The sequence below is a fragment of the Micropterus dolomieu genome, linkage group LG10 (genome assembly GCF_021292245.1).
Source record: "Micropterus dolomieu isolate WLL.071019.BEF.003 ecotype Adirondacks linkage group LG10, ASM2129224v1, whole genome shotgun sequence".
Lineage (NCBI taxonomy): Eukaryota > Metazoa > Chordata > Actinopteri > Centrarchiformes > Centrarchidae > Micropterus > Micropterus dolomieu.
The window spans coordinates 8,407,667-8,420,675 of NC_060159.1; the positions used below are offsets into that span (position 1 = coordinate 8,407,667).

At 42.9% G+C, this 13,009-nt stretch overlaps 1 protein-coding gene across 1 annotated transcript in view; it reads right to left on the reverse strand.

Annotated features, from left to right (window-relative positions):
- The window catches only part of runx2b (RUNX family transcription factor 2b), a 22,677-nt gene extending 10,431 nt beyond the window's left edge, over positions 1 to 12,246 (reverse strand). Inside the window, exons 1-3 of the mRNA XM_046060584.1 lie at positions 11,968 to 12,246; positions 10,335 to 10,491; positions 8,175 to 8,279 (exon numbers count right to left, since the gene is read on the reverse strand). Of these exons, the coding sequence (XP_045916540.1) occupies positions 8,175 to 8,279; positions 10,335 to 10,491; positions 11,968 to 12,246 (541 nt within the window). The remainder of the gene's footprint in view (positions 1 to 8,174; positions 8,280 to 10,334; positions 10,492 to 11,967) is intronic.
- Between the last annotated feature and the right edge of the window lie 763 nt (positions 12,247 to 13,009).

The following is a 13,009-nucleotide window of genomic DNA, read 5'->3' on the forward strand; positions in this document are numbered from 1 at the left end:
GCATCATACAGTTCAAAATAAACGTAAATCTCACCACCGGCTTCTTCACATAGTTGCTTTGGAAAGCGAATAATATCTGCTACTTGAAAACCTTACTATAGTTTTTTTTGCTTTATAACATAATTCATGGCCATATTTCATTAATAATATTTCTCCATCGTTCATGTGGATAATTTGTGCTTCTCGTTGGCATTCCTCATCTCTCTTTGCAAGCTGTGCCCAGTCAATCATAGCGTTTCCATTTTCAACAGACCGAATTTCTATTCTAAAAAAGCCTCGGGACACAGTGCGGCCTTTGTGCACAGCTGGTCTCCTAGTGATGGGAATAAATAGCAATGGGAGACCAAGGGAGATGAGGGGAGACAGGGAGGGACAGACACTGGGGGGAGGAGGCACATGGAGAGTAAGAGACCCTGATGACCAGTAAATTAAGAGCTCTGGATGGGTCTGAACAAGTCAGGAGAGATAGGCTCTGTGAAGAGTGCTGAGCACAGCAAATGGTGAAATAGTTAGAGAGGGATTTAGAATTTCAACATCTTTGAGGAAGGTCTCAAAACACAGCCAGATGTTTACATGTATATTTAAGGAGATAAAGACAGTTTTGATCTGCATGACAAGCCAGCTCTCTGTCATTGGTATCTTAAACCTAAACACAATTTCAGTAGTGCTCAGCTTCCACCCTGGACTACCATAATGTCAGGAAACCTACGGATGCAACGCAGTTTAAAGGAAACCGATGTATTTTTTCTCCTACAGAAATGCAGCATGTCAACCACCACATTAAGGTCCAATTTACACTCCAAACAGGCAGACCTCAAGTCCATTAGTTTAGCAGGGCTTGACAGTAAATACAGTTTTTCATGAGTTAATTACACCTTTTAGAGGACAACTGTTGCCAAACACAAGACGTCTCAGCTGTTTTATCGGAACCCTAGCAGGGCGGAGGAATGAGCCGGGGGTATTTAAAGGAGCGGGAAAGGCGGATGATTTCACTGCCGTAGGGAAAGTCCCTGAGATTCCCATCATCCCTGTGAAAACAGCGGAGATTTTTGATAGCGCCTGCCACTTCCCTGCCCAGCCAGCGGCCGGAAACATGGACAGATTCAGACCAGATGTGAGCAACTTCCACACACACAGTAACACATACACTGCAAAAATGGACGTATGCAAACACAGGTCTGCACATGCAATCATGGACATTTGCACACATGCTTCATGCATACACCCTTACACATGCACCTACAGTACAGGCTTACACATGCACACACGCACACTAAAAAAGATAAATAATGATTTGATAACACCTCTATAGATAGTATCTCTAATCACACAGTTACACACCGATCCTAGAATAGTATTATTTCAGCCGTCGAAGAGACATAAGTCCGGATTCAACTCACCCCTGCTGATCTGATAACAGTTAGTAAGAGCAAGTAGGCAAATAGAATATAAGTCCTCTGTAATTAATGGCAGCATTAGATCTGAGCCTGAGAGAGAGATCTTTGACGTATGGTGAGCTATTCCCTCATATGTCTTGGGCTGAAAATATATAATATAAAGTTTTTTTTAGCAAGGTATGGTATGTACTGGGATTTTTCATGACAAGGCTACCAGTGTTCTTTTAAAAACTAAAAACTAAAAAGTTTAAAGGAATAGTTTCTGGGAAATTTGCTAATTCGCGATCTTGCTGAGAGTCACACGAGATACCACTTTCATGTCTGTACGGTAAATATGCTGCAGCTAGCAGCTGGCCAGTTTAGCCTAGTATAATGACTGGAAACAAGGGGATACAGTTTACCAACAGGGCATAGCATGTTAATTAGTGAGTTTAAGAGGTACTGGTAGGTGGACTTTGTTATATTCAGATAGAGCCAGGCTAGCTCCCCGTTTCCACTGTTTATGCTAAGCTAACCTAAAATCTCCTGGCTACAGCTTCATATTAATGTACAGAGCTTCACATGTCTCTGCAAGAAAAGCAGAACCTCCTCCCCCTACCTACATCAGGTTAGAGTTATCAGTACAGACACATCAGTAGGAAATTATCCAGCCTGCTGCCTGAATAAGTAACATGAGGAAAATGTGGAGCACCAGAAAATCCTGAATAAATGGGATAATTTATAAATTTGGTGTCACGTCATGCCCTCTAAGCCCTTCAGTCTGGTTTATGATCAGCGGGTGAGATTGGATGAATGTATCTTTGGGGCTGATTCAGAAACCCCCCCCATGCTCTTGGAGCCTGGGTTGAGTCAGCCGGTCTGTGTTTGTGTGTTTGCGTGTGTGTGTATGTGTGTGTGTGTGTGTGTGTGTGTGTCTGTGTCTGTGTGTGTGTGTGTCCGTCATCTCACGGTTGGAACAGCCAGTAAAGTCGATGAATGAATACACTGGGTCCATATTTCACTTTTTTATGTGGAGCGCTCACAGTGGCCATGTTGTTATTGTGAGCGGTCAGAAACAATGAATGATTTCAGGTGGCAATCTGAAGCTGGCAGAGCGTGGCTCGAGAGGAAAAGCACTGAGTGGGTGACAGCCAGACGCCCGTCTACCATGGGGGTCTGGTATAAAGGGAGAGGAGGGAGGGAGAAGAGAAAGAGAAGAGGGGAGATAATAAAAACAGAACTGTAAAAAAAGAGATAAAAAAGAGGAAGAAGTGAAAAAGAGAGAAGAGGTGTGGGAGAAGAGGCAGCGAGCAAAGGAGAGAGGGAGAGGGAGAGAAAGGGGGAGCCAGGCTGTCGTGGAGCGCTGCCAGCCGTCTGTGTGGTCCATGCGTTCCAGCATGGAGAAAGCAAGCCAGGCAAGGGAAGGGCATGCACACACACTTACGTATACACACACATACACAATAATTCCCTATGGTGAAACATTTATTGAACGCAAAAACACATTATATACACACTTGTATGATATTGTACAAAGTTTAAAGAGCACACACACACATAGTTTGGCTTGTGTGTGGTTTTCAGACAGGCTCCCTCTGCACCTCTCTGCTCGCATTAAAGTGTTTTGATTCAGAACAGGGGAGAACAAATCCCTTGGAGATGTTTTTTGCTGCAGCTCGGGGCCAACAAACTCCGGACACTCTTTCTTAATCTTTGTCTCTTTTTATGATTCACTTTTTGCCTCCCTCTCACTCTTTATTCTCTGTTTCTCCCTCCCACTGAATGATTTTGTGTTTTTCGTTGTAAAAGGCCTTGGCACCTCTTCAAGGAACTTCATAAGACATTCAACTGACTGACTGCCTCTGGAAAAGCCTGCAGTCTTTTTTGTCTCTCTTTTTTCCCTCCCTCCCTCTTTTCATTCCTTTTCCCCCTGATGTTTGGGTGAGTTTTATTTGTCCGGCTCACATTGTTAAAAGCTGCTTTGAGTAAGATAGCAGCAGATAGGTGTGGGTGTGTATCTGTCTGTGTGGGATAGAAGAGTATTGAGTCTTCTAAAATCCTGGATGTTGTACAAAAATATATTATATTTTATGGGCACTTTGCTTGAGACAGTCACTGACAAAGCACAATAATCCAGAAACATAAAGCGCCTCATATTTCTGTACATAATCCAAGGCAATTAAATGAAAGCTGTCTTACATCATCTAATTGTGTGGTACAATGTAATTAGCATCTGTGAGGATCTTAGCATTTAGCACTGAGCACAAATGGCTGTTGTGAGAAACAAAGCCCAGGCCTTACAGCAGGTAATAGTACCCTAGAAGCACATGTAATGGCATGTGTGTGAGTGATGACACTGTTCGGAGGCCTTTTGGTGTCATCATGACAGACATTTAATGAAGGCATCTCACTTACTCATACTGTTTCCAGCCTAGCCGCACTAAGAAGGATTTTTCAAGAGTTTTAATAGGGCGTAGCCTAGCAACCACTCTAATAAGGTTGTTAAGGTGTGTGTGCGTTTGTCTTAATGCATGTATGGGTGTTGATACGGTGGACCATGTACCCTCCTCTACTGACTATCTCACTTGTGGTGTGCCACAAGACTCATTTCTAGGTCCGCTATTGTTTTCTGTCTGCATGCTTCTTTTAGGGGACATTACTTGCAAATATAATATTAACTATATTTTTATGCAGACAACGCCCAGCTGTATGTATCAATAACCCCTGGCCATAATAGCAATCTTGTCACTTTCATTAACTGCTTTAACGAGATTAAGTGCTGGATGTCCAACAAGTTCCTGCGGCTAAATGACAATAAATCATAAAGAGATAATTTTTATTATTTTATCTTTATTCTTCCCATCCATAATAACTTATTTATTAAACCTGTTGCTAGAAACACAGCACAGTTCTGCTTTCTTCACTTCAAAATCATATCCAGAATTTGATTTTTCCTATCTTCTGCTGACCTGGAGAAAGTTATTCATTGCTGTTATTTCATCTCTTTTGGATTATTGTAACTCACTTTATTTATGAGTAAGCCAGAGTAATATCTCTCACTTGCAGTTGGTCCAAAGTGTGGCAGCAAAGATCTTAACAAATTAAAGGAAGTGTGATCACATCATCTTATGCTCCTTTCACCAGTTAATTTCAGATTATTTGTCATAAAGTTCAAGGCTAAATTAGGTCTAGCCCCAAAATACAGTGTACCCCTGAACCTTTGTAAGCTAGACCTGAGGTCCTCTGGCAAGGGTCTCCTGGCTGATCCTAGGTCCAGGTTAGTAACTAGAGGTGATAGAGCCTGTGAGGCTTCCTGGCTTTGGAATTCCTTGCTATAATACTTCTATGTGAGCGTTTAAGTCAATTTACATGCATTTTCATGCTCATAATCTAAAGCCTGCTATTAGCCATGTTATCGTCTAGTAAAATATTGCATTCCACTTTATTTCCCCCCTTTGTCTGTATATTAGTGTATTTTATCATTGTAATGTTTATGTACATATTCCTGTCTTTTGCTCTAACCCATTTTTATAAAATAAAATAAAGTTAATATTATTATTAAAGATATTATTGTGAATGTTTAACATATCTTCAGGTATTGTGTAAATGTGTGTGTTATGTGAGTATGTGTGTTTCCCAGGAAGAGTTTGGCTTGGCAGACAGGTCTCCTGAACCACTAAAATTGTCTGCAGGCCTGTAAGTAACCAGGGCCTCTTCACCAGACATGTTAACACCCTGACCAAACCCGAACCAAAACACGACCCTGTCCCCAAGCTCAGAACCCCCTGACCCAGCAGCTTCAAACACCAAAGAGCAGAGACCTAACCTCCACCACTGACACACAACACACACACGTCACTCACACAGTTATGCACAATAACCACTGCAATATGCCCCAGCAAGACACAGTTTGTGTGACGCCACAATGGTTTTGTCACCTCCTATGTTTGTCTGTCATCAATTAACTATAATGAGAACAGTGGGTTTGGACAGAAAGCCTAGTATATTGTGTTATTACGGCTCGGCTATTATCACTCAGGAAGTTTGTCTCAGCTGGCCGCAGCCACCGTCAGGAGCAGCTGAAAGGAGACAGAACCACCTATAAAAGCATATTGGTTTAAACAACCACTCCCTGTCTATTAGCTCAAAATGACTTTTAATGAGGCCTATTAGCTCTGCTCCAAATCAGCACTGTGGCTACACTAGACTAATGACACCAATAACACACTCTCTCTCTGCAAAACATGTCATTTGGGTGCACACATGTAGATGCAGGCGCTAGAGGACAGACCTACATGCATTTGCAATCATATGTACATGACTAAACAGACATGTACATGCCTATACGAATGAACACACACAGGCACATACATGTGCGCACACTTGCCGAGCTGTTGGTGCAGTGGCAAACCACAGGGTAACCAAGAGCTGTCAAGCGATTAAGCACAATGCGAGCCACAGAAACCGAGTTAGCCTCCCGCTAATAACACAGTGGCCAGAGGGACCTGACAAACCACTTACCATGCCCACACACACGCACACACACTGTAAACCTCTGAGAAAAATCATACCACAGATCTTTAAACTAGGCCCCACTGATATTCGTCACTCTGACCACGCAATTAATTAGCAAAAGCTCAGCGCCATACTTCAGAGATATGAGCCCCGTTCGTTCATGGGTGGTCCAACTGGATATTAGATGAGGAACCGCTGGGGAAATGATATCCTTCAGGAAGACTCATATGGCTACCATAAGGCTCATCAAACACACCGACATAAAATGTTCTTCCTAAATGAGACACCCACAACCAGGCAAGTCAATTACAGGGAGCGAAAGGTGCCAATAACATCACGAAAAGTGTAGAAAATAAATAAAACCAGTTACCTGCCCATGTTGAAATTTAGTATTATTGTCAGCTTATTTTCCAGAAACAACACTGTTTTTACAGAGAAGGGCCACAGAGTACCAGTGTATGTCAGTCTTAAGACAGCCCACTGTTCTTTCTCCATGTGTCTTCTGTGTGGACCCCTCCCTGTAAAGGCCTGGTGTACCACAGGCCTCCTAATTACCCACTCGTTTAACACAAAATAGAGCTGTAATGGCCGGCACAGACCCCCCCCCCCCATGTGTCAATGAAGCGTTCACAGATAGAATCACAGTTTTGGAGACAGCCGGTGCTCTCAGCACCGAGTCTCTCCGTGCTGAAAACCTGGAGGAGGGGAGGTGCGGTTGTGAGGGCACATGTGTGTTTTGCCACCCTCCGACCTCAGCTTAATGACCCCTGAGAGGGAGACGTGTTCTGGCTGTAGTTTTTAGGTAAATTACACCGGCGCTGCAATTCTGACCACTTAACAGCAAAGCAAAGAAGTTCAGGGGTTACGTATGATGACATACTCTTTATTGCTTAAATTACTGTCCTGAGACTGAAGTTAGAACAAGCAGACTTTGACTTTACAGCTTTGGCTTTGACCAACTTGTGGTCTGAGACAAAGGCAAGAATAATGGATGAAAGTGCAAAGTCCCTTCACTATGACTACTGCCAGAATCTCCTCACCTGATATCAGGTATGTATGTCCAGGCTTCCAAGAAGTCTATGACTGCAACTTTGTTGAGACCAAACTGGGGCTTTTCTAAACAAATTCTGCTCCGACTCCCATCTGCTCGCCACCAAATAACAGGACTTCATCGGACGGGGGACAGCAGATGCACAGGAAATGCTTTTGATCAAACAAGATGGCTCGAGAGCGAGGAGGAAAAAGTGGGTGTGATTGTGAGTACACGTGCGTTTGACGACAAACATGTGCCTTTGTTTCAGGGTGCGTGTTGATGAACGCTGAATGTTGAGTTTCTGAGGCGTTTTTTGGCACCACAGGCAGGTTTCCTACAACGGAGACTGATGGTGGTACTAATCCTACTGTCTCCCGGCTCCTCTGTGTCTCTGTGCATCCTGGTGCCATATGTGACGGGGCAGGCGGGTGGGTGGGTTGTTTGTGATGGGATATTGTTCATTGAGATGCCATGAGATGAGAATATGTTTTTTTATGAATAGGGAGGAGGGTTGGAGAAACAGCTGCATGCCAGACCAGTTGGCACTGGCGGCTATAGTAAAGTTTTTTTTCCCTCCTCAGTTGTTTTTATATGGCCCATTAAAATGAGCTGATGTTAGCATTCTGCTACCCAGTGTACCCTCTCAGGAATATTCTGCCTCCCTTTTTATTTCTCTTCTTTCTCTCAAACTGTCACACGGGAGACTGAGCTGCTTTCCGAGAGGTCAACTAAATTTAAAGCCCGTTGATTTCTAATTAACGCAATCAGAACTTTTGCCAGTAAAATTTTTTTGTGTGTTAATTAACTTGTTTTATTAGCCCATCACCATTTTAGCTGGGCATTTGCTGCCATTGGCTAGCTCCACAGTCAGCCACACCCACAGCTTAGTTAAAGGGGCACTCCACCGATTTTCAGTCTACTGGTCATGTACTACTACATGTACTACATGAGTACTACTCAGCCTGTGAAAACAGCATAGTCATCTGTGGCTGTGGAGGGAGCTTTAAGTTTGACAAAATTACCTGATGATGTCAGACTTTGAATATGAGCCTGTGGAGGTGTGGGGTTTGAATGACGTGGACAGGGAGTGTCTATTAGGTGAAATGTGATTCCTCCATATATTTTTAAGTACAATGCTAAATCGCTGGTGTACCCCTTTAAAGGCAAATTAAAGGAAGCAGTGTTTTTGTTTGTTGTAATGTTTAAGCATATTCCAATACTGTACTGTATGTGCGTGCCTTTGTACTCACTCCTGGGCTCACGCGGTCCGTCCACGGTGACCTTTATGGCTCGATGGTAAGTGGCCACTTGTGGTGGGTTGGTGAATACTGTGATTGTCAGGGTGAAGCTCTTGCCTGTGGTGACATCAAACAACATCAAATGACATACCATCCATGGAGACAATGACCTGCATTCATTGCTAAACCATCCCCGAGTCACAAGTATGGTTGTGATCACATAATAGCCAATACAAACTGGGAAAAAATCGACTTTAAGAGGATTAACGACAACAACATTGGCTGTTTGAGAAGTTCTATTTAGGTTCTTTGGCAGAGCCTGAATGGAAGATTGACTGGGGGAGCCAGTGTCTTGTTATCCAGACTTTCTCCCTGTCTAACACAGTGTGAGTGGGCGAGAGGCATTTTAATAGTCACTTCCTTTCTTGATAATCCCCAGCAGTTGCTGCCTTGGGGTTGAGTGTGTGTGTGTGTGTGTGTGTGTGTGTGTGTGTGTGTGTATGCTCCTATGTGTATTCACGAGGAACGCTATGAATCAGAGTGCATCAGCCAAGTCAGCAGCACCACTAACATCTGAGGTATGCAGACGCATCACGAAACCATGGCTACGCATAGGAAACAGGAAGTGGGGGGCAGGTTGCTGCAGGGACTCATAGGAGCAGCTGTCCATTCAGTCACAGCCACCTACCCATGCATGTCCTCCCCTCTCATGCTCCAAACCCTAGCTCACTGTAAACATGCCTTTCGAAGAAGTGATAAGATGATTCGGGAAGATAGCAGATCACAGATGCAACAGGTGTTCCACATACCTGATTTGAGTTGCATGTGGGTGAGCCGGAGCTAGTGATCTATGATAAAGTGGCACTAGTGCATCACCTCCCTGCTTCCCCACCATCATTCCACCTGTCATCTGTTACCTGCGATCTAATTCATACTTAGTGTCGAGGCAATCTTGTACACACTATTAACTATTAACTTTAATGATGTTATCACAAGTATATGATTACTTTTTAAATGATCTGCCCTATCCATCCTTGTTGTCATTGTACTGTGGCATCATTTCAGCCCTGTTACTATCAATCCTTGTCCACCTCTGTTGGCTCTCCCCACCTTTCTGTGCATGACTTTTATCTAACATCCTATCAGTTCGCTCTGCTTGTACTTATCTCTGTCATTGTCAGGTATTGATTTCAGACACCCTGTAGTCTGATCTACCCTGGCTCCAATGTTACTTCCTGTGACTAGATTCTGTGTCACAGCAAAGGGACGCATGCAAGGTCTCCATGACAGCAGGTCCAGCCACCGTGCCTCCTCTGCTCTCTATACTTTGTCACCTCTCATCCCTCCTGATTGCCTCTGCTTCCTCCTTTTTTGACAGCTACAACAGAGAAGGAAACTGAGAAGAAAAGTCACTGGTGAAGCTGCTGACAGCACTTATCACCATCAACTTATCACAGGCGACCGCTTTCTGTGAGACTTGTAGAAAATAAAAGTCTGTAGGAAAATATTTCCAGTAAGTGTGGAGAGGGCGAGAACACATCCCCAGTGCCAAATCTTAAATCATAAATAAGACGATTTAGTAACAAGACAGTAAATGAGTCCCTTTGGCGATGCCAAATATTCAGGGAATGCGATTTGACCCAATCGGAGCGCGTCTCTGCTTCCCTGCCTGACGATATGTGCAGAGTGTTCAGCTGCGGGGCTGCAGGATCACCCAACAAGTTAGGAAGCCTGAAGTGAGAGGGGTCATGTCAGGTGAACATTAAGGAAATGATAAAAATCTGACTTTCTTGTTGTCAGAGCATCATTTTCTTATGCAGCTGATGTTGGACTGACACACATCCTATCTTTGTCCAAAGCTTTATATCTTAAACTGAAGGGCAAATATCCCAAGTAGGAAACAATGGGTTTGACAAAGCTTTTCTGTCTCACCTGGGTTAAAAGATAAACAATAAATCAAGGACTCTCATTTTAAAGCAAAGAAAGTGGATGCAACATGATTCACCACTCAGTCGTTTGGAGACGGGCGGTGGGATTTGAGCTGGAGTTAGAGATCATTATGTGGTTGCCACGAAGGGAATGTGACCACTAATTCACACCACTGAAGCTAATAGCTCCTACTGAGTTGTAGTAGCGTACAGTGAATGCAGCATGGAGTGTTTCAGGCCTCACCTCTGCCACTGCGGCCAACGAAGCGAAGGTCATTGAAACGAGCTACTTGGTTCTTCATCACACCCGAGGCGTTCCGCAACTCGGCCGAGTAGTTCTCATCATTGCCCGCCATTACTGTGACAACAGTCCCATCAGGTATGTCTCCCAGGGCAACCACCTGTCGGGGGGGGGCAGGAACAACTTAGCTCCCCCATTCTGTGACTCAAATTTCCTCCATCTACAGTATGATCCAACATATTCTCTTCCTCGGTTCATGGTTAAAGAAAATTTTAAATAAATAATTATAGCAAAATATTTAATAAAGTAATTCCTTCAGTGTTCAACCAAACGCTGAGCACAATCAAACCTCAGAATTCATTGATCTAATGTGACAGACTTTTTTTTTACATCATACCATCCTTTTCCAAGTCATGTTGATAGATGGATTTAATTTCAACTTCCTTTTATTTCACTTCTCAAATGCAGCCTTTAAAACAAAAGCAGCGAGGCCTCGTGTTATCATTTAGATTCCTGGATACAGATAAAAGGGCATGAGGAGGCCTACAGAGCAGCAATAATTACAAAGCCGCAGTAATAAAGACGGTTAAATAACACATATATTTTAAAAAGTGTCACATTTGATTTGGAGCCAGAGCTACAGCTACAAATTTCCACTTTGTTGTGTCTTTGATCCATCCTTTAAATAATATATGTCAAGTAATTAATAGGCCTTTTCCTGTGAATTATCATGGGAGCAAAAGATTGTCAAGACTTCAAGAAGGTCTAAAGAGGCCTAAAATGTATAAATAATTAATCTTTGCTGCATTTAAAAAAATGTTTTTTCTGTGTTTGCTTTTCTGCTCATGTGAAAACTAATTCATATAATTCAGTAGAATAAGTAGTGGTTATAATAGGCCACAATGTATATAAATATAAAACATGTCCTGATATATTTTTTTTTAACAATGGCCTAATAGAGAAAACTGTTAAAAAAAAAAAATTACAATAAAATAAAAATAAATCACCATGGAAACAAAGCTTTGATTGTGGAATTATTCACTAATTGGGAGGGCTTTTATTATAATGTCCTCCATTAACTGATTATTGGCAATAAAATATGTTTAATTTTTGTTTGTTTACAAAATGTGAAAAGAAAACAATATGAACATGTGATCCCTTTCCTTCTTTTAAGTGCATTTCACCAAATCTTTATATATATATATATACATAAAATAAAAAACTCTGGAATATTAAACAGCACGTTTCCTTTATTTGAAATTTTTTTCTAAATAGTGACATTAAAAACTCCCACACCACAACTGCCGATGTTAACAGATTTTTGTCATTTGTAATAACAACATACGACAACGTATTTTTAAAAAACGGTGATAAATCTAGGTGTTAAAAAATTCAATGGGACATAAGGGAACAGGATAAACACAATAAGAAAAACTCGGAAAATTCCGAAATCCACTGCGTCCAACAGTACGAAATTAATTAAAGTTGTATAAACACAGTTTTAAAAAGAAAAATCACACATTCACTAAAAAAAATTTTGTCTTAATTTAGTGGTTGTTTTACATGGAACACCGAATAACATTGTGGTTTACCCCCCACCCCCCTTATAATTTAGCAGCACATCACTGAGACTCACCTTAAAGGCGACAGGCAGCGTCTTGTTGCACCGCCAATGGGAGGGCAGGACCGAGCACAGAAAGTTGGGGCTGTCGGTCCGGACCAGCTCGGCCGGGTGGTCCGCGATGATCTCTGCCATGCTGCGGTTTTCGTGGGGACGCAATCTTGGCACCGCCGCCGCTGCGTCCGGCTGCCCGGCTGGAGAGTTCACATCGTTCATCTTCCCTGGGACCGGCTGGAGGCTATTGGACGGCGGACTGAACCTCCGACTGGCGCTGGGATCTACGGGAATTCGCATCACAACAGCGTGGATTATCAAAAAAGTCACCAAAGGCTCTCCAACTGCTCTCTTTCTTTCTCTCTCTCACACAGTCAGGGAGAAACTGTGAGCGCCGCAGCTCGCTGAGCCTCAGCGCGTCTGCCAATGGAAAATGGGACTTCGTGAGCGCACACCGTGTTTCAAAACCCTCTCCACTACAAACTTTAGTGGGCGCCTTCAAACGACATCAAATATACTTCCCCGACAAGAAAAAACAACTCTTTAAAACTTGATGATGTTTTAAATGACAAGCCCCTTTTTCAAACTTCTCGGGGGAAGCGTCCGTGCGCTGTAATGCAGGCGTAGTTGCTCGTGTGTGGATATAAATAACATCAAATAAATGTCCGAGCGCGTAATAGACTTTACAGTTGCAAAAACAATCAGGTCTAAAATGGAACAGTGGACCCAGATGCTCGAAAAAGTTTTTGTCTGTCTTCCTTTCGTGAGCGCTGATCCAGGTGCGTCATTGAAGTCTTTGTGGCAAACTGAAAGGCTCTCTGAAAGCCCGCAGGCTATCTACACACACACAAAACGTTTTCAAAATCAAAGGAATACGCTTTAACAATACTTAACAGAGATATTTATAACCCCGCGACGCCTGTAAATTGTACATAGGCCTATTTTTTCCCGTGAAGTCTCTCGACCGTGCCGCAGGTTTTGTACAGGGTTAAAAAGGTTGATGAAGTCGGAAAAAAATCATCGCCGGTGAGATGAAGGAGGCGGAAAATAGAATCCCGTTTTT